The 22,344-nt window shown below is 44.4% G+C and overlaps 1 protein-coding gene across 3 annotated transcripts in view; it reads left to right on the top strand.

The window, feature by feature from the left end:
- The window catches only part of FLI1 (Fli-1 proto-oncogene, ETS transcription factor), a 122,655-nt gene that overhangs the window by 8,469 nt on the left and 91,842 nt on the right, over nt 1-22,344 (top strand). Inside the window, exon 1 of one of the 3 annotated variants that reach the window (XM_059413970.1) lies at nt 7-284. The exons of the other annotated variants lie outside the window; for them this stretch is intronic. Within the exon in view, the coding sequence (XP_059269953.1) occupies nt 267-284 (18 nt within the window). The 5' untranslated portion in view covers nt 7-266. Of the gene's footprint in view, nt 1-6; nt 285-22,344 lie in introns of those variants that run through there. 3 annotated transcript variants of the gene reach the window in all.

Raw genomic sequence — 22,344 nt, 5'->3', positions numbered from 1 at the left:
TAGGACTTCCTCCTCGATTCGCAAAGTGAAGTCACTTCCCAAAATTAGCTGAAAAAAAGTTTCATCCGGTTAACTGTCTCTTTTTCGCTCCGCTACAACAACAAACGTGCACAGGGGAGCGAGGGCAGGGCGCTCGTGGGGGGCACGCAGGGAGGGCCCAGGGCGCCAGGGAGGCCGCGCCGGGCTAATCCGAAGGGGCTGCGAGGTCAGGCTGCAACCGGGTCAATGTGTGGAATATTGGGGGGCTCGGCTGCAGACTTGGCCAAATGGACGGGACTATTAAGGTAAGCGATGGGGCAGTGGGCGCGGGAGCGGCGGGTCCAGCCGGGGCGGCTAGGCAGAGTGCAGGCTTGGCGCGGGGCGCCGGGGTCCCGGAAGACGTGGCTACTCTCCCTTCCTTCCGTGCCCCGGCTTCGCGCCTTCTCCTCCCGCGCTCGGGTGGCAAGTTTCACTCGCGGGGGCGACCCTCCGGGCTCACCACAGACAGCGATCTCCCCCAGCACCCCTTGTCCCAGAGTCGCGTCCGGCTGCCCCCTACGCGCTGCGGGCCGGGCTGCGGGCGGGGTGGGTCCGCATGAAACCTAAGGACCTCGGGCGCGGATCCAAGCCTGGGGCTGGAGACCTTCGGGTCCACCACTCCCACCCGGCAAGCTGGGCGCCTTGGCCCCGGCGCTGGGCACTCGCCTGGCGGGCCGGCTTCCTCTTCCCCGAGGCCAAAGGCGACGGGGGCGGGAGCTGCAGCCGCCACCAGCTGGGGTCCCCCCGCCTGGAGGGCTTTGGGGCGGGCAAGTGGATGGGTTGCCAGCGGATCGGGGTGCAAGTGAGTGTGCCTGGGGGTCTGTGCGAGCGGACTTCTCCAGATGGAAGTCCCTGTTTACATGTCAGCGCGAGCTGGTTTCCCTTCCTCTTGGTGCTTGTGTTGCGGAGCTTTCTGGCCCTCGAGGGCTGCCGGCTCCCCGAGACTGCCGGGCCGGCCTCTGCGCTCCGCCGGCAGGGGATCCCTCTGCAGCCTGGGTCGGCGCCGCTGCCCCGCGCCTTGCATGCGGCTCTGGCTCTCCTCTCCCAGCCGTGCGCTGGCTCCAGGGCAAGGGCTCCACCGTCTTCCCAAAGAGGGTCCCGCGCCCTGCAGAGCCGCTTCTCCTGCGGTGGCCGTCTCTGAGCCAACAGCCCCTGCGACCGCGCTGGCAAATCCACCCCCCTCCCCATCCTCACCCCACACCTCGAGCCTGCCTCTAAGTTGCAAAATGCAGCCCAGAGGGATGGATGAGGGTCTGGGGTTTGTGTCAGACTTCAGGAGTGTTGATTGCCTGCCCCTCCTGGAAGGGGGAAGTGGTCCGGGGAGCTGAGAGGAGGGACACCCCCTAAAGTGACTGACCTTAGAGGACCCAGAGGAATGAATGGGACCAGGAGTAGGCTTCCAGGCTGTCCCGCAACCCCAAGCAGGAGTCAGTCTGGAAAAACTATTAGGCTGGTGAGGTGGGGACTGGCAGAGCCTGCCATTCCCCAGAACCCAAAGGAATCAACTCCTTGCTCAGGACTGAGTTTAGAGGAGAGGGAAGATGAAGATGTTGTGCTTGGAGAATTTAAGAGATTTTTATCATTTGGGTGGAGTAGTGGTTTTTATTTTCTAAGTTTTTTTTTTTTTTTTTTTTTTCTGAAAGTTTGAAACACGCTGACTTAGGTAAAAGGCACCAAGAAAAGGAACTTGAAAATCTGGAGATGAGATAACTGATTGTACCGAGTTCAGGGGGAAGCCTGCGTGAGTCTGGGTTCATCCAGTTTAAAGTGTGCGGGGGTGAGGAGTGTTCCTAAGGCGAGTGTGGAGGTGGCCACTGGTCACTTACACCTGTTTGTCTTCATGTTGGTGTGCGCCTGCAAATGTCTGGGTGTCTCTGGTTTGGTAAAAGGATGCTCCACTCTAGAAGACTCTCTCACATTAGGACACTTACCACTTACCCAGAAGCTCTGCCTCTGATCTGGAAGGGTGGCAAGATGGCTCCAGGGTCTTGATGTGGACACCCTAAGGAGAAGTGAAGCAATATCTCCATGATGCTTAGACCTCTACGGCCCTGAGCAAATGGAGGAAGCTGTGGTCTGTGTACCCAGGATGTGCTAACCTCTTTAGAGACACACACAAGGATTGGCATGGCAGGCAGGGAAACCAGGCTGAGATGAGGGCCCTGGTCCTTCATGCTAAGGATGGAGGGGAAGGTCTTCTTTTTCCTGTGGGCGGTGGGAGCCTGTGAGTCCCTCCAGCCCCTCCAGCCCCTCCTCGGGAGCACCCTTGTCCCTCTTCCAGGTGACCTGGTTCTGCAGACACACCCACAGAGCAGTGGCTTCTCAAGTCCTGGGGCGGGACTTCAGTCCCCAGAATGCTCAAGGATGGCGCTGTTAATGTATGCTTCGGTATTTAAATTGTGCGAAAGCCACGGTTTCCGATTCCTCTGTGACCTTTGGATCTTGAGGTTCCTAGACCCCATTCCTACGGGGGTTCAAACACTGTGTTTGGAGGAGACAGTGGACAAGGGGAGGCTAGTGGATTTCTAGCCTCTCACACGAGAATGTATGATCCACTGAACCTGTTTGAACTTCAAAATCTTTGTATAAATGAAACAGGGGAAGTAAAGTCCCTATACAGTATATCTTTCCAATATTCGGTTCCTAAAATACCATGTTTATACGTTCTTATAAGGACATAGGCCTGCATGTCCATGAAATTCTGTCCTGTACAGATGGAGGTCTGTAGACAGAAATCTAGAATGTGTGTTCCCAGTTTGAGTGACCTTGACAAATCATCTTTGAGTAATTCTGGAATATGATTTTTATGCACCTGCATATTTCTTCCTCAAATATAAGGCATGTCAATATTTCAAAATACCTATGAGTCTCCACACTAAGGAGATACTTAGGCCAGGGAAGTCTGATTGCTTTAAGGAAGTTTTTTATTTTGTGCATAATTTGCAGAACTCCATGTGATTTCAAAATCTTAATTTTGCCGCCCTTGTTGTAAGTCCTTCTGTGTCGTGCTCCTGCCTCCTTCCCAAGAATGTCTCCTGGGAAGGCTTTAAAGAGTCATGTTGGGAAGACCAAAATTTGCAGGAGCCATTCTGCTCTACTTTGGCCACAGACAAGTTAACCTGCGATATTAAACAACACTTATCTCACCCCTGCCCCCACAGTGACATTATCAGTGTTGAAAATCACGTGATACTGGTTGCTGCTCAGAAGATGACCCGGTTTCAAAACCTGCATCTTTGTTCTAGGCAGTCTTCCACTGAATCTAGTTCCTCCATCTATGAAAGCTTGATTCAATGCACATGGTACCATTAAAGATGGAGAGACAATCAGAGAAGATGCAGACTTGGTGAATGAAACAGGGAAATGTTGGGCGGACTTGAAGTCAGGAAATCTGAGTTCATTCTCAGCTGCTACTCAGCTGCTGTGTGCCCTACAGCAAGGCCCTTCAGGTCTTTGAATGTCAGTTTTCTCATCTGTAAAGTGGGGCCAAAGCACTCCCTTGCCAGAAACCACAGTGAGGATTAAATAAAGTCTCGTACCTTAGTGGAATGCCCGTTTGCTGAATTTCTCCTTGGGGTTAAGGACTTTCAGGGATCGATTGGTCAGAGCACTGGATCACAAGTCTGGGTGTCCCATAATACATATTTTATTAATTCAACCAATACTGATTATGTGTCTATTATGTTCCAAGTCTCTGCTTTCTGTGTTGAGAATAAAAGAGGTTATCAAAACCCTGCTAGAATGTACATCTCATAGTAGGGGCAGACATCTAAATAAATAATTTTGTGTCTAGGGTTGATCCACTTTCTGAAGAACAAAGAGGCAGGTTAGGGGGTAGAAGGTGATGTAGCCATATCAGTCAGGATACCAGGGGAGGATGCTTCAGATAAAGTCATAATGGAGCAGAGAAACTGTCAGTCTACATCGTTTGCCTTGGGAAATGGCAGCACCATACAATCCCTTAAGTGATGGGAGAACAAAATGGGAAACGTAGGGGGAGGTCCCCACTGGCTTCTGTAAGCCGGCAGAGAGTGTGTGTGTGGCCGATGGGGGCCAGGAGGGTAGGTTAAGGCTGACAAGACAATGCTTTCCAGTCTGGAAACTTCGGGATGGTATCTGAGTAGAAAGCAACAGAGTGAGGAACCCTGGGAACAAAGACTCTACGTCTGTCCTCAAAAATAGGTGCTACCTTGACTTTGAAGAGTGAATTGTACAACCCCCCTCCCCCTCACCACTACCTTTTAACCTTCCTGGAGTCATGAGAATGCCAGGCAGAACAGCACGATGTCAATTTCTCTGTCCCTGTGACCACATTGAATTGCTTCCTTCGGGTATTTAATAAATGATGAATCCTATTTCCTTGGTGAATAATTCCCACAAAAATCTTCCCTCCACTTCTCCTGCCATTCAAAGCAGATCTGTAGGTTTGCAACTTGAGAACTTTTGAGATTATTGAGCTCAATATGTTTGTTCTGTGGGTGGGGAAACTGAGGCTAAGAGTTGTTTAATGCACTACCTAAGATCACATAGCTAACCACTGACAGAGTCAAGAGGAGAATTCAGGGATCCTAACCCTCAGGCTAGTGTTCTTTCCACCACATTGCGAAGATTTCATTTGCTTTCATTATAATACCATGAGTTACAGAATCCTGGCGATCATGTGTGTGAGAGAGAGGCAGACAGAGACAGAGAGAGAAGCCTTAAAAAGAAAAACCATGAGGAATTTTGCACTTTGAGCTAAAGATGTATCTGCTATTTAATGAAAAATTTATTACTGCCATCCTGAATTATATCCATACTTTAAAAAGAATTCCAAATTCTCAGATAGGATTTTTACATAGCTGTTTTCCAAAATAAATCCTTCTTTTCCTATAGACAAACAAAGTCTCCATTATCAAAAGGCAACAAAAAAATAAAGGATTTTGCTTAAATAACCAATAGGTCCCTCTACCGACCAAGGGCAGGTGGGCCGAATTCCTATTTCAATTCCTTTAATAATTGAGTATTTGATGATTTAAGCAAAATATGTTCAGATGAATTACAATATAAATTATAGACCCATCTTTCAGACTGTGTAGTAAGTAGGTCTTAAATAACAACTGCATTAAATAAGAGTTCAGATTTCAATGTCTGCTCATATTTGGGGTTATCTGGTTAACGTGGCATTCGGTTTTAAAAAGTGATTGATTTAAACCCAGTCTGTTTTCTAGAAATGTAACATTGGTCTAATGCTAGAACTGAGTTGCCCCAGCAAAAAAATAAAAATAAAAGTAAAATTTGGGAAAATCTTCATGATGATGAATCACCAGACAGGATTTCTAATGCACTGAGGCCTTTATCCTACCTCAAACTTCAAAAACTATCCTCAAATTGTAAGTCAGGACTCAAGCCATCCTAGTCTGCTCTGAAAAAAGGTCTTATTCTATCTGAAGCTTGATAGAGGGGTTTTCAGATTAGGGATAGACTCTCTAGAGTGAGAATTAAAAATCTACTATTTTAATTCATTTTAGACAATTAGCTACATTATTTGGGTCTAGAATAATGTTTTTGTTTTGTTTTGTTTTGTTTTGAATAACGTGACTTTCTTTTCTTGGCCTGTCGTTGGAACAGTCTTTCTATCTTTGGCGTGTTGTTTTGTGACAAACTGAGAAGGCTAAAGGACATTGGTCTCTATGTACACACACACACGCACACAATCTCACAAAATCATCAACCAGAATAACAGCTTTTTTAGTAACCTCAGATCTGTGCAGGTGTGTTTTCCTTGCAGAAGACTGTACTCTGCTTCATTTTCTGTTGTTTTAATGATTTACATCTACAGTGCTCATCCTATCCACGTATTAGTTCATCGATGGGATGGTACTACTAAGTGACGTCACTCTCACTCTCCTACTGACCTCTTACACCCAACGTCAGTGGCCTATAGCCTTGAGATGTTTCCCAGAGGCAATGGGTGGGGTTTTGTTACCCCCATATCGTCCCCCTTGGCGCCAATATCATGGAAGTCTAACAGGATTAGGCTGTCTAGGGAATAATCCTTTTGGTGAGGGAAGCTGGCTGGCTTTACGGGGATCTATAATCTTAGTCTCATTTGCATCATAAACTGATGCCAGCCATATTAACGCAAGACAGCAAACCATGCAAATCAGTAAGGTCTTTTGCGTGACTGTAATGTAGGGTAAGGGAATGGGGTCAAGGTAGATAGAATACTAGTGGCAAAGAGGCTGCTTTCTGAAGACATCAGGATAAGCCGGGTGTGTGCACAGATGAATGCAACAAGTGTTATGCTGACCTCAAGGAAGGAAGGAGCAATTTCAACTGGAGAGACCCAGAAAGACCTAACCCCAATAGTTATCCATATGGTCCTTTCTATTTACAAAGCACTTTTGCATAAACCTTCATCATTAATCCTCAAAACAGCTCAGTAGGAGATAATACCATCACGCCTCCATTTTGGATAGGAGAAGTTAAAGTTCAGGGAGGTTAGCTAAGTTATCTAAAATGACAGCTGATGAATGGCACAACTGGGTTTCGAGCCTTGGGTTTCTGATTCCAGAATATTTGCTTTTTCTATACACACAGTCTCTTGGTGTAGGTAGACCTGGACCTTGGCTATGAAGGATGGGCAGGACTGCCCAAGAAGATACAGTTCAGGGGCTTTCTCAGAAATCAGAATACTTTGGTGAGGGCGGGGGGAAGGGGGTACATATGAAGGAAAAGGAGGAGGGGAAAGATTGGCTGGAATTGTATTCCGGACACCTTCAATACCATAACAAGAATTTAGGTCTAGAAAGGAGGAATCAAAAAGTCGTGAAGAGAGGTATGACCAACACAGATGTACAAATCTCTTAAACATGAAACCCTTCCTGTCCACATCCAGTTCCTTAGGAAATGGAGAGGGAGTGGCTCCATCACTTGCCCACAGGTGGACAAGAGGCCCCAGGAAGTGAATAATTGACAGGATTTGAGAGCCAGTGATATGCTCAGGGAACCAGACCATGCTCTCAACTGTCTTTATTTTTTATTTATTTATTTTTTTAAAAGATTTTATTTATTTGACAGACAGAAATCACAAGTAGGCAGAGAGGCAGGCAGAGAGAGGAGGAAGCAGGCTCCCTGCCGAGCAGAGAGCCTGATATGGGGCTCAATCCCAGGACCCCGGGATCATGACCCTAGCCGAAGGCAGAGGCTTTAACCCACTGAGCCACCCAGGCGCCCCTCAACTGTCTTTAAAGATGCCTGTTTATTAAGTAAGGAGTCAGGAGAAGGAGGAGAAACTCTACTTCACCAGAGCTCATAAAAATGTGATTTTTTCCTTTAACTCATTTAAATGTGTCCTCTGTCTCAGTGTTCTAGAGACTACACCACAACCCTCTTTTTTTTTTTTTTTTGAAGATTTTATTTATTTATTTGACACAGAGAGAGAGAGAGAGAGATCACAAGTAGGCAGAGAGGCAGGGGTGGGGGTAGGGTGAAGCAGGCTTCCCGCTGAGCAGACAGCCCAGTTTGGGCCTTGATCCCAGGACCCTGAGATCATGACCTGAGCTCAAGGCAGAGGCTTAACCCACTGAGCCATCCAGGTGCACCACAAGCCCTCTTTTCAATTAGGCAGCTATCCTGGAGGTACAACTTCAGTTCCCTTTGACAATGAGTCAGCAGATAGTAATTGAGAAGAGACAAAAGGAAATGTTGTTTCCCTGAGACTCCAATCTAACTTCGATAGAAAGTCAAACAGGTCTGATAGACTTTCATCTTTTGGTTGTGCCCATCACCTCATGGTGAAATTTCACCAAGCACCCCAGAAACTCAGTTATCACCACCATTCCAAACAGGATCAGAGATTAAGTGTTCAGATTCATTTCCAGATCATTCAGTCCCACTTCAGGGCAGCTTCTGAGTTGCTTATACTTACAAAAATGAACCAAAATGCCAGCATATTTAACATTAGTTCCCTTCTTTGGGAAACAGGGTACCTACCACTTAGTTCATGATCAAAATCCCAGAGTATGTACATTTTTCAAGTTACCTCCTAGGGAATGTAGATTTGAAAACTGAAATGTTTTTGCATTTACCTCGAGCAGGGCCCATTTACTCAGACAGTGCTATGTGTCCAAGGTAATGAAAGACCCATGTCTCATCGCAGTGCACACATGCAGGAGGCCAGAATTACGCATGCCATGGAACTCTAACCCGTGTGGGTTTCACATGTCTCCTGGAATCTAACATTCCAGTAGCAGAGTTGTTGGGTCTGGATATATGGGGATTCATTGATTTTAGGTGTGAAGGAGTCCAAGCACGAAAAATTTTGCACTATAGTTCATATAGCAGAAATGTGGTAACAGTTATTATTATAAAATCACTCCGTTTTCAAATTGTCTTTAAGTTAATGCTGTTACCATCTGTGTAAATGCGTAGAGTTTAATCTAAATTTTTATGCCTGAAGAGTCATTTTGCTAAAGTCATTACTTAATTCATACTCATTCATTTATTCATTCAACCCTAAACTGAATGACACAACCAGGCACAGTTCTCAACAGAACTCCACATAAGTGAAGAAGAACAAGTTGCCTATAATATTTATTCTGAACCTGTAGAGAATAGGGCTTTCTCTGCTTTTGGATTTTAAGGTCTGACTATTGGAGATTCCAAAAGCAGCAATACTCATTGGGCAAATCTTTATTTGTGGCTTTTTACCATAAAGAAGTATAGGAACATTTTCCCAAGGATAACATCTGGCTTATAATTTCCATCGCCCCTTCACTTTTGGTGATACTAGTCTGTTGTATGGACATTTTTGGAAAACCAGGGTTTCAGCCAAGGGAAGGACTTCTTATTCTCCCTTTCTTAGCTGTAGGTCCTCTGCATATATTTGAACACAGAGGAAAAACACCATAGATCAATGCAAAGATAAATCAGAACCTGAGGAAGAATATTTCTAGGGAATAAAACAAAAAACAAAAGTCCCAGGATATCAGATTTCTTACAATAAGAAAAAGGTAGACCAGTTAGCAGAAAGGTTGGCAAAAATGCTATGACAGACAATGCTAGAAAAAGAAATACAAATGGCCAATAGACCTGTGAAAAGAACTGCAAGCATGTGCCTAATGATAGTCCAATGAAAATCATGAAATTCCAACATCTATTATCTATGAGTGCAGTGTAACAAAGATTAAAACAGCTTAAAATTGCCTCATGTTAGAGTAAACAGAAAAGTCACTGTCTTACCTTGTGGGTGGGAGTCTAGCTTGGTACAGTCATTCTGGAGAACACATCAGTTGGAAACATCAATCAGAAACAATGATTGAGATATTAAATATTTACAGAAATTCAGTAACAAGTCCAATTTCTAAAAATTTAGCTTACAGACATGTTCAGTCGGATATGAAAGATGTATGCACATGACGGTTATTGTACCATTGTAATGGCAAAAATTGGAAGAATCTAAACTTCCATCAATAGAGGACTTGTTAAATATGTTATAGATGATGCTTATAAGAAAATACCATGCAACTATTCTGTTGAATAAAATCAATTGTCTATATACACTGATTTAGACTCTTCCCCGGGGCATAATGTCACATGGAAAAAAGCAAGTTACAAAATGTGTGGTCTCGTTTTTGTAAAAAAAAGAAAAAAAGTTGAAAATGCACACATATGCATGTTTATGCATAGACAATTTCTAGAGGAAAATACAAGAGGCTATTAACAGTGGTTGCCTCTGGGAAACTTTTTTATTTTTCCACACGATAAACTTAGGTAGTCTTTCTTTTTTTTTAAGTCAGTAGTATATATTACTTTTATAAATTTAAATAAATAAATAAATAGGGACTTCAGAAATAGATTTGTAAAAAAGGGGCTGGACACCAGCATTCTAACCCAAATGTGCTGATTTCAGAGACTTCTGGGTCCTACTTTGTAGTAAGTAAGTAAGTAAAAACAGCCCAGCCTAGGATCCAGAGACCTGAATTCCAGGCCTAGCTCTGACGTAAATGAGTGATGGGGTCTTAGGCAAGTCACTTCAGTCTTTGAGAATTCATGTAAAATCTCTCATGCTAAATGTTTTCTGGTGCATACAGTGAAGGTATCATTTCAGATTTTCCTTTCAGCTTCCACGCTCATAAAACTCTGATCACTGGCAGTCTTTAAAACCGTTTCTTATTTGGGGGGCATGGATGACTGAGCCTTTCATAGAAGTTCTGTCTGGGCCCATGTGGCTCTTCCCCACAATCTCGGGGCTAAATTCTAGAATGATCTTTGAGGCTAGTTGAAGCCTGGAACTCTTAGGAGGTGCTTTGTGACTTTCTGTGAGCTGGTTGTTTTTATTACCAAGTGACACTGGAGCTGTGCTAATCCCTTTGCATTAATACAAACTAAGAATAGGGCCTGATTCTGCTATGGGGTCTTATACTCTTTTTCAAAATTTGGTCTCATTTAAAACCCAAAGCACATTTGGCCCCAAGCGCCTTTCCCCTGAACTTTTAAAAAATCCTGTTTAATTGAAGGGAAATTGAATTCGTCTGGTTTTGATTCATTTACACTTAACTCTTAAAAAACGATATTTTGAGGACTTATTTGATGTCCAAGAAGAATTTTGAGCCTCTTAATGAATTTTCTGGAAGGCTTTTTTTCTTCTTCTTAAAACAGGAAGTGATGCTATGCTAGGGGTAAAAACACAGTCAACCCCAAAAAAGCCCCAATTCAGTTTGAAACTGTATCCCCCACTATTTTACATGAACCCCAATGGCTCTAGCTATGGCCTGTCTTTCCCTACTTCTTACTTAAGAGCAAGAGACTCACTTGCCTGCCATCTGAGGAGGGATAGCATGAGGAGGAAGGAGGAGCAATCGGAGTCATCAGAAGGGAAAAAAAAGCCATTTCTCTAGCTCTTACTATGTGCCAATATCTGTGTTCACCTTTATAAACATGCCCGCCTTTGATCCTTATACCAACCCTGTACATTGCAATACATTTGCAATAAGGGTGTTTCCAGGAGCAAAGTTATCAAGACTTCATCACTTCCGTTCTGGAAAGGTGGAGTCACTTACCCAAGGTCATGAAGGCAGAAAGTGGAATAGCAATGATTTGAACCTAATCCCGTTTGCTTACCAAGCTCATAGAGCATAGCCACAATTTTACGTTGCCCGTTGACACATACATCCATGAAGTTTAGGCTCCTAGTCGAACCATCTACCTTGGAGGTTTTGTTGTTGTTTGTCATGTCCCTTAGTCTACATGACCCCATCCTTAGCCTGCATGGGTCAGATTCGTGGGGTATCTCAATTCTTTACCACCCTTTACTCAAGAAGGCCTAAGCCCTGTGTTTTCCCCAGGGAAGATTCCCTGCCTGACTTCGCCAACAGGTATAATATGAGGACAGCAGGCAAGTGAGCATGAAACCAACAGGTTTTGTTTTATTTTTGTGGGCTAACGAAATGAAAAAAAGAAAAAAAGACAGACTGTTACAGCTTCATAAAGAATGGCACATTTCATGAAGTTTAGGCATTGCCTTGACAATGCTTCCTCCTCTACCACCTCCCCCTTTTCTCTCTTGTCCTCATACACACACACACACACACAGATGCCACACATACACTACACATGCTTAAAAACACACCAACCCAGATTGGGAGCTTACACAAAACACAAAGAAGGGAATGTTTTGCAGGGTTAAAAGGAAACCACTGAGAAAAGCTGAGTGGAACTCCAGTTTCTCCTGAATAGTCTTTCTTGTTATTTCAAGGCTGATTGACTTATAACTGCTTCCACGGCGAGCTCACATGGGTGCCTTTATCAGCCTGAGTGAGACTTCCTGTGGACTGGCCCAGCTTCCTGATTTATTTCCTTTTTCCTTTGGCAGAACAAAGAAAACCAGAGCTCCAAGGATACTTGGGACCAAACATAATTTAGTACCGAAGAAGCTATTATTTTAAAAATGTTCACTCTCAGGGCATAGGGGCCGAGGACCTGCCTTCGCAGTTTTCCACAACGTGCCGCACACTATCACGATGGACCCCACATGCAATTATTGGGGGTCAACGAGCCCCTTGAACTCATCCTAGTGGTAGTTTGATTTCATTCAAAGGGGAAGATTGAGCCCATTCTCCTCACTAACACCCCACGAGCACCCCCCAGCCCCACACACACAGGCATGCTTTCAAGAGTTACCTAGATCACCTCTATATTGAGGGTTTACTCTTTTGTTACCCTAACTCAGCCCCACAGGCCAACAAAGGAACTCTCTTCTTTAGAGATCTTATTCCAGCAATACTCAAAGTTCTAGCTCCAGAAACCTGCCTATAAGAAGCTTTGAAGGCTATCCAAAGGGTTATTGACCTCAGTTGAAGAAGAAATTCCAGAAATTGGGATAAAGGCGTTGCTTTCCTCTCTTGCCTGGATGATGCCATATCACCCCTTATCACTTGGCCTGCGCATTATTTCTGAAAACCCTTTAGGCATAACCCGGAGAAAAAGGGACGGGGCTAAGGAAGTTCTCTGTAGCCCCTTTATGGCCGAGGGCAAATATCGCAAGTTGTCAAATGATAGTATGCCCCAGCACTCTTAGAAAATAACAGGGGGCACCTGGGTGGCTCAGTGGGTTAAGCTGCTGCCTTCGGCTCAGGTCATGATCTCAGGGTCCTGAGATTGAGTCCCGCATCTGGCTCTCTGCTCAGCAGTGAGCCTGCTTCCCTCTCTCTCTCTCTGCCTGCTCCTCTGCCTACTTGTGATCTATCTCTGTCAAATAAAAAATAAAATCTTAAAAAAAAAAAAAGAAGATAACAGGCCAGTGCACAGGAGAGATTTCAGGTTTCAGGTTGGGATGCATCTGAAGATGAGAACCAGGCAAAAGCTACTCAGAGCAGAACTTGGGTATTCCTGGGCCCAAGCAACACATTTGCAATAAGAGTGTTTCCAGGAGCAAAGTTATCAAGACTTCATGAATTCATGCTTTCTTATTTCCTTAAAACTGTATAATACTCCTGGGGAACTGAAGATGGCATTTTCCATAGATACCAGCTAGATAGCTAAGTAACCATGCAGCCACCCAAATGTTACTAGTGACCTTTATTTCACTCTTTTTTTTTTTTTTTCAAACAAAGATCACTGATTTGAAATGGAAATCATATTGAAACTGAAATTACCTCCCGAGGCAAGCAAGATATTTCTGAGAGGAGAGGGTTAATCCACTGTTGTAATTCACACTGATATCGCCCACCACGGTCCTCAATGTAAGCCTCTCTGGATGAAAAGACATTGAAAGGGTATTTCAAAGAGGAAAAGTGACTTCGGAAACTAGATGGCATGAGGGGAGGGTGTGAGCATGGTTTTGGGCACGACTGGGGTGCTAAGACTCACATCATCTGCTTTGGCAATGCCAAAGGGAAGGGAGGCACGGCACCCTCATGTGCGAGCAGGAGGGCTCTCTTTTCCTGGCACTGGACTCTGCCACGAGCTCTGTACCAGGTCCATGACCGGTGAGGAATCCTAGAACACAGATCCATGGCTTATCTCAGACAGCAACCCCAGCCTTGATAATCCCGTCTGTAGAGAGCCTTGTGCAGACCTTGGACTTCTCCTCAGTAAGAGCATATTGGGCCAGAGGGCAGAGGTAACCTTTCTCAAATAGGGTATTTGGTGCAACATAGCACTTCCCCAGAGGTCAAGAACTTGAGGGATACCTGTATTTTCTGCACTTTTTCTAGAAAAGGGAGGGAGAAAGAACAGACTACTTCTCTGGCAATGTCATTTCAGGAAAACTGGCATGAGGAGACTTTTCCAGGGTGCCTCTGCGAAGGCTTCTACAGCTGCACCTGTGCTGCTCTGGCCACTAGAGCCTCTGAGCCTTTCCTTCTGGAGATGGGTGGATCTCTGTATCCCTACTGGGTCTGTCATGTGATAAAGCGGTACCATGGTCATCCTCGCTGCCTTCTTAGAGTTCACCCCAGAAAGTCTTATAGACGAGCCAGGGTCAGGCAATGGGACTGGGTTTGGAATTTATCAGAATTAACCAATTCTTCCCATCACTTTGGAGTGGATATGGCCCCGGCTCTTCTCTGCCCAGAGCACCTTTTTTTCTGTTTTGTTTTTTCTCCTTGATTTTAAACCCTGTGTACATTTCATGGGAAATTTCACACGCCTGTTTCTGATTCACTTCCAATTAAAGGCTCAAAATGCTGGTTTTGTAAGAGCTCTTTGATGATTCAGATTCATGTTGGTTCATCTTTTCTTTTCCCTTCTTAAAGCCCACAGAAGTTTAATAAATTTTGCTCAGACATTTGCATGCTTAATTGTTAAAAAAATAATTGGAAACAGGAGAGAATATTTAACTAGTGTGCCAAAACCATGCACATTTCCAAGGGGAGACTGATGCCTCAGTGAAGGTGAACTCCTGTGGAAAAAGAAGGGGTATCACTGAAGGTGGGCCCATCACTGAAGGAGAAAGGGTTGGCTCTGAGCTCAGGTCTTCTAGAAGGGTAAGGGGGAACATTGCATGAGATACATGAGTCCTTCCTAATTAATGCAGCCAGTCAGCATGGACAAGCTGTTGGTTGACAGGTCTGCCTTGTGGCAGGTGCAGCAGGTGGAGTGGCAGTTTCCAGATGCTCATGTTGCTTACAGCCCCCTTCTGATTAGAGGGGGTTAGTGTTCTCACAACAGCAAGCCTTGTTCTCTACCCCTTTCCTCATAGACATTAATAAGCTTTGATGATGAGCTTATCTGTGTACACCCCTGCACTAAAGGCGGAAGTGTCTGACGGAGCAGACCTGTGCTCCCTGGGCAAGGGGCCCTCTAGTCTACCCATGCATCAGTCCGTCTGAAGGGCCAAAGTGGGCACCAGGATTGGGTAATTTCAGTCTGGTCCTGGTTAGGTCTTTGGCTGGCTGGATGACTTTGGGCAAGTGACTCTCCCTTTCTTAACCTCAGCTTCTCCATCCACCCGAAAGGATTAAAACTACTAGCAGTAACCCTCTTCTCCCATGGATTTGGTTTAAAAAAAAAGTCTGGAGTGATGAGTTACTTTGAATTTCTCGAAGAAAGCATTAATTAATTGCTACAGTTTGACTATTGGGGGGCTCATTATATGGTTGTTCTTGTCAATTATAAATCACGCAACATGTTCATTTCTGGGGCCTTATTTGAACTTTTTACTCTATTGTCAGGGGCTGGTTAATTGTATTCAGTCAGCCTGAGTTACAAAATACAATTTTGTGCTCATACAATGTGATGTGGGAATGCTTTTGTGCTGTATGGTGCTTCTTGCCAAAGAAGGGGGACACAAAAATCTTGTGAAGGCCAGCAGTGAGATGCTGGAGGGTTTTGTAAACCATTAGGACAGTGGCAGAATGTTTCCATGAAAGCCATGTGCCACTTGAAGTGTGAAAATCTAGATTTAAACCTACTTATTAGTGTGATCTTCGGCCAGTTATTAACTTTTCTAGTCTTCTCATTTCCTAGTTGTAAAACAGGAATACTAATGATAATAATAATAAATAATATTGTTTTCCAGCTGCCATACTGTCTAATTGTAAGAATCGAAAGAAGTACAGGAATAAAAGCACTTCATAATTGCAAAACACTGTGTAAATGCTAATTGGGATTACCTTTGCTGTTATTCTCAACCAAATCAGTGTTTGAACTTAACAGATGATAAAGTTTGCTTAAATTGAATCTATGGGGTCGCTCTTTTCTGCCTTTAATGATTCCTAAGACTTAACTTGCAGTTGGTTAATTTTACCAAGTAGCTACTTATTCCTATCTTGTTGCCTATAAAGACACTCTTCCCTCTGAATGCATCAGTACAGGACTGAACACCACATATTCCTCCTTTCCCTCCCTCGTATCCGGCCATTGTTAGACTCATGAAACTCCCATCCCAATCAATGGAGGTTTTACGTAAAAACTGAATTCAGGATATGAGTGCAGCCTCAGGAATTCCAGCCTTGTGCTGCTGATAAAGAGAGTGTGTCACACTGAAAATACCAGAGAAACAAAATTCTCCTGTCCAACCTATGCTCAGAGTTTTTTTTTTTTTTTTTTTGAGGGGGTGTGGCTTGGGGGAGTTGGGTGGTTTTTTTAGGTTTTAAAGAGTCAAGAGTCCTCCCGGAATATGAAACACATTATCTTTTACAACATTCCCTTGGGAACAGTCATAAAATGCTCACCCAGCTAGCCAGAGCCCCCACTGGCTCTCCTGATTGATTCACCTGTGCCCCCTCCTCTCATGTCTTTGTGTCCTTGTGGTCTAGAGTGCAGGAAGTCAGGGCCAGGCCTGAACTCGGTTCATTCAGAGTGGAGCTAACACTTGGGTCTTTCCGTATGTGCCACTTTACCATCTCCTTCCAGAAAGCAGAGTTTTTCAAACTGGCAGGAATCAGAGAACTCAACTCCTTCAATCAAGGGCTCTGAATTTGTTGGGGTCATGTTGGACTGCCTTACGGGTTGGAGCCACTAATAAGCTTCAGCAATTTAAGCATGAGGGAAGGGCCAACAGAATGAAGGTAATTTGTCCCGACAATAGCCCTCTGTTAGTGTTGAAGTCGGGAATAATCCCGGCTCTTTTGCCACATGAGATTAGACAAAGCAGACTTAGTCTTTATTCTCATTGTGCATCATCAATATTTTCAGAAAGGTTGTATCTCTGCCTTCCAGGCTATACCATGTGACCAAATAGGATTATGAGACCAGACGTGAAAAGGAAGAACATTTGTCCATATTCAACCCTCACTGAAGTAGCTACATAATGACATAAAGAAGGGAAAATGAAGTTGACCGTTCATCTTAAAGTGCTCATCTGAACATTTAGGATTGAGATTAAGAGCTGTTCCTTATATCTTTCCTCTGAATATGTTGAATTATATGCTAGTTTTTTTCCTGGTTAACAGAACTGGGATTTCACAGTCCGTGGTGCTGGACACTGAGTTGCTCAGATAGTGATCTGTAGTTCTTTAGGAACCACAGTTTAGCTAAGATCAGTCTTGTTTCTTTGCCCATAAAAACAAATGATCACCAAGATCTTGATGTTGTACTCAAGGGGAAGTCTGTGTTTTCTAGACCAAAGCCATAGCATGAAGGTAAAGAGATGAGAGATCATCTCAGATATGTATTTCAAATTATGAAGAACATCTCATACAACAGAAATAAATGGCACCTTACATGAAACACATTTTGCTTAACAGTGGTGTCTAGCTCTGCAAGATTGGATCATATCATGGTTCTCAACAAACTCACATTGCAGTTGTCTTAACTATGTCCTATGTCTTACATAAACATTTACACATTTGGGAAGAGCTAATGTCAAATCTTTTCCAAGTAATTCTAAATTTCTGGTTTTAAATTCAATTTGGGTAGAAGGGAGCTGTATTTTCTTGCACTGCGGAAGGGGCAAACATCTCTTTCGAGAGTACTGATGCATAGGAAACTTCATGACAGATACGGCTCTTGCACAGTTTTTAGGATGAGGGATTTGGGAACTGTCACCAATGGTTCTCATCTTCCTTAGCCTTATCTCAAAGGCAGAGGAGAATGGCAGATGTAGAGACCCATTTTTATTGGACTTTTCCAGTAGGATTGCCTGTGAAGGAAGAATGCCCTGTTTTGCACTGTCCAATATGACAGCCACTAGCCCGGGATTCAGGTAGCTCCTGAACACTTGTGCTGTGCAACAAGGGATTAAATTTTCAATTTCATTGCAGTTGACTTTGCTTAACCTGAATTTAAATGGCCACATGCAGCTAGTGACTCCTTATCAGACAGTACAAGTCTATATAATTCAGATCAGAAGCATCTTAAAATTTGAACTCAGTCAGAGGATATATTTACCTGGATTATTTTTATTGAGCCAGTGATGTGTTGTTCACATGGAGAACAGGGCTTCCACTAACTCCTCATGATCAGCATTGATCAGTCTTGTAAACGTCCAGATACTATCCGTGTTGGCCTGGAGTAGCAAGTAAGGTTACCCTGTAGTCTCCTGGCTTCTTCCTGTGCGATCTTTAAGAATATAATGTTTTCTTTTCCTTTCGATAAAGTGGAGGCATTTGGAATTTATCACAGGGATATTCACAAATTGTGATTAAATGTATTTTGCACTTGTCAAAGAAAGGTATGGGCTTTTTGTATATACCCTTTCAATGAAAAATGGTCTGAGCCCAAGAGAATCCTGCACAACATGGTGATTTCGTTTCCCTCATTTTAAAATACCGCCATTGTGCTAAATTACTTTGAAGGTCATTTTCAGTTCTAATCCTTTGTGCTGCTGTGAGTATATGGTTTTCTGTTACGTGGGACTCCATCCTATTAACAGATGGTTGGCTTCTCTAGTTTCCAGATCCCTATAATTTGTTGTAGGAAGATTTCCCCTTAAGTATAAATATGTACAAACCAACTTCATTGAACAAATAACTCACTAGAGTGTTGATCTTTGAACCCCAACTTCCCTCCGGTGGTAATCCCTAGATTTGGACTGTTCCATGGTACTCTCGGTTACCAAGATCCAAGTGCCCGCTACCTCTGAGACATGAAGCAAGTTCTCTCTTTTTTCTGTGGCCTCATGGATAATAGAAATGACATGCTATACCTGATGTGGCTTTGTATTTAACACAAGGAATAAACACCTTAGTCTTTCTCCAAAGGAGACCTAATGAGCAGATAGACGGTGGTGTTCACGTAGGAAGACTTCAAGGTTGGCATCACTGTGAAGGTCAGTCCTGTGTCCATCACTGATTTTGTGGCATACATTTCTGAGTCGAATTGTTTAAAACCAAGATGGATGGGTGCCATCTAGAACATGAGGCAGAGTTCTCTGAGCGCGACATGACAGAATGGTCTTAGGAGAGATGGACCACTGTGGTCGGCTCCCACTCCCACCTGCCCTCTGGAAAGGATAAAACACAGATCAATCCCCAGACCCAAGGGAATGCCCAATTAGAATCCTTAATAGTCGCATCCCAATTAAGTAGAATCTGTCATTAGCTCGATATTTCTGTGGTTCCTGCATTTTCAGAAGAATGTCTCTTCAGTTTGAAAACTTCCCCTTTTGTTCTTTTCAGATTTTATCTGGAATGAGACGAGGAAGTGTGCGTAGAATACAATCCTGTGATCATGCTAACTGAGTTACTCCTGTTACATGGTTTTAATATGCATCCAAGTGTGGGTTTTTCATGTCTGCACAAGCTCCTTGAGGGCAGACTCTCTGCTGGTTTTCCTTTGAGACTCCACACCTGGCACGGCTTCATGCATTTACTGAGCACCATCTCTATGCAAGGCACTGGGATACTGGCGTAGAAAAAGACAGGCAGGGCTGCTGCCAGGCCGCATTACAGCAAAGGTGGGAAGACAGATACTGAGCCACTTGTTAAAAGTGCAAAGAGTGAAAAGGGAAGTGCAGGGTACATCAGGAAAGTATAATACTGGGACCTGGCCTGGTCTCAGAGGTCAAAGGTTTCCCTAAGGAAGTGACATTGAGGCTGAACCATGAATGATAAGAAGGAGCAAGCATGAAACAGGTCCCCAGTAAGTCTGCAGAATGAGCGAATGAATTAAGGGGCCGCTCTCCTACCCAGCCGCTACGAGGCACTGCCAATTTCAGCATCACGAGCTCCGTCTCTCTGTCCATGCTCCCTCCAGCCATTATCTGTGTGTCCATGAGCCATTTTCTGAGCCACGTTCCTCTGCAGTCAAGGCGAGTAAAGTGTAATAAAGAATATTGTGAGAGGACAATGACCCCCTGGAGGCATTACTGGGCCAGCATTTTACTGAGTGCATGGAACATACATGTACCAGCTGATGTATGTTTAATGTACAGCATGTCCAGAAAGGTCAAGGGCCTGACAATTCTGGAAGGTTGACTTCCACTTCTGAGAACTCCAGTTGGGGGAATCAGCTTAGTGTCAGCCTTTGTAACTCCACCCCTGCAAAGCTGGGTGGCTCTTTGGCAGACAGATCTCTGGAAACCATGCTCACCAGCTTTGATACCAAGCGCTTGCTGTCTGTCCTTCAGCAAGGGCCTGGGTCTCCCCACGCTTCGATTTCCTCAACGGCAGAACGGGGAGATTCTGCCAGTGATAATTTCACCTCAAAAGGATGTTGTGATAAAGATGGCCGCGAAAGTCTTTTGCAAAATTAAAAAACACAACAAAACGCCTACTGAGGAGGCCTATTATCTATATCAGGCATTTGCTAGAATGTCAGAGACGTCTCATCTCTGATGAAGAATGTCAGAGACGTTCTTCATCTCTGATGAAGAACCAGGATTGGCTTTCAAGATCTTTTCTGGAATTACTGTGCCCTTGGCCTTATCCTTACTTCAAAACAACCATTGGTAGGAGCTCACTGTGATGTCGATAGTAATAATGACAGTAACTATAATCACATTTATTGACTAGTGAGTGATAAACTCACTGTCCTGAGCTGTCCTGAGCATTTAAATGCATTTTAGCACTTCCTTCCCACTGTAGCCCGTGGAATACATCTATTATTAGACATGCTTTACCATTGAGAAGGAACTAAGGCATAGAAAACTCAAGTCATTTGTTAGTAGGGTCTGTCTGATCCCAAAGACTTTGCTCACTACATATGTGAAATATTTTGAGCTTTTCAGAATAAGAGCTCGGGGTTGCTAAGTGACTAAACATATACAATTAATTACGCCTGCCTTGGAATACAAGAGTGTTAACATTAGCAGAAGTTTATTTTTGCAATTCCTCTGGCCTTCTGGTGTTTCCACATGCCTCTCTACCCCTTTTCCTAACTGTATTGCTCTCCTGTTGTTTAAAGGGGGAGGGGAAAAAAAAAACACAGCTGAGCTTCCAACTTGTGCAAATAGAAAATGAATCGCATTCACCGTAGCCAGCATCACCACACAAGACTGATGCGCAGATGCCAACACGTTCTAGAGAGAATCTTCTGTCAGTGTTGAGAGAAGTCAGGATCCAGGCACTGTTTTATTTCCTGAGATCTTAAACAATGTTCAAGGGACCTCTTATTACCTCCCCTGCCCCCTCCATCCCGTCTCATTAACGTGGATGTGAAAGACAGAAAACAACACTTTTCTACCTTCTTGAGATCGAAAAAATAGACTTTGCCTGTGCTACTTTTATTTCCCCACTGGGGAATTGGGGAGCTGACCTGATTGAATTCCACTCGTAGAGGTCATGCTTTGAATTCAAGGCAGAGGAAAAAGTGAAGAAAACATTTTGCAATGATACCCCACGGGTCCAGAGCACACCGGGCCTCTCCTGGCTGCATTGTGGTCCGCTGATAAGGATAACATGGATGACAAGCGGAACATTTCCAGAACAAAGGAAATTCCCTGTTTCATTGTTTAAAGGAAGCCACCAGCCCACTCAGGAGAACGGGGTTTCAGGCAGAGAGACGCAGATTTCCCTGCTGGCCGGCAAGAGAGGCAGAGCAAAGCTGGTAGTGGGATGGGGGAAGCTGCCAAGCGGCTTGTGAGCACGTCTGTCCCTAATTTCATCTGGGGCGCTCTGGCGTGGTTGGAAGTCAAGAAGGGGTCATTGCAGTTTATGGCATTCGCAGGGGTTGGAGATGGAGGCATCATGGGCTGGGAGAGTTAAAAGCCCGATTCACACAATGTGGTCCATTGAAGAATCACAGCAAAAGCACCAGGAGATTTTGAGAAGTTGATCTGGTTTTGAGTTTAAATTCTGGACCTCTTTTTCACCCCACCCCCTCCAAGCCAAAATGTCAGAAAAGGGCCTGGTTTCCCTTTATGGAGTGCAAAATAAACAGATCTTCAGCGGCAGGAGAGGGGCCCAGTTCCCCAGCCCATAATGCCAGAGCTGGGGGTGGGGGGCCGTGGGGAAAAGCAGTTAGTCTTCTGTCTGGTTAGTATTTGGCATTGACTTTCATTTTCTCCAACCTCTGTTTTCTAGAAGCCTGCCTGTACGGGAAGTACAGGAATAAAAGAGAAGCTGATCTTGGGAGTTTTTTTCCTGCCAGACTTCAAAGGAGGTGGATTTGGGATTCTCTATAGTTTGAGGAGGCATTTGCAAAATTCAAACTGCTTTGGGGAATTGAACCCAGAGATGGAGATCTGAGCTGTGTGCCCATCCGAGGGCACTGCTCTTCTCCCGCTGGAGCCAGAGCTCTCTGGGAGCTCTGCGGGCCCCTCCCAGTACCCGGAGCGCGGAGCCCTGGGCATCGTGGGGTCAGCTGTGGTTAGCCTGGCCACAGGGCTCTGCATTCCTTCTGGGCTTTGCTTGGTTTGGGTGGGTGTGACCACGAGTTTACTCTGGAGAAAACTGAGACAAAGAGTCTAAATTGGGCAGGATCTCGAATCTAATGACTTGTTTACAGATCCTGTACTTT

Source organism: Mustela nigripes, chromosome 1 (genome assembly GCF_022355385.1).
Source record: "Mustela nigripes isolate SB6536 chromosome 1, MUSNIG.SB6536, whole genome shotgun sequence".
NCBI classification, from domain to species: Eukaryota; Metazoa; Chordata; class Mammalia; order Carnivora; family Mustelidae; genus Mustela; species Mustela nigripes.
The sequence above is the reverse complement of the archived record's forward strand: the minus strand, read 5'-3'. Positions and strand labels throughout refer to the sequence as shown.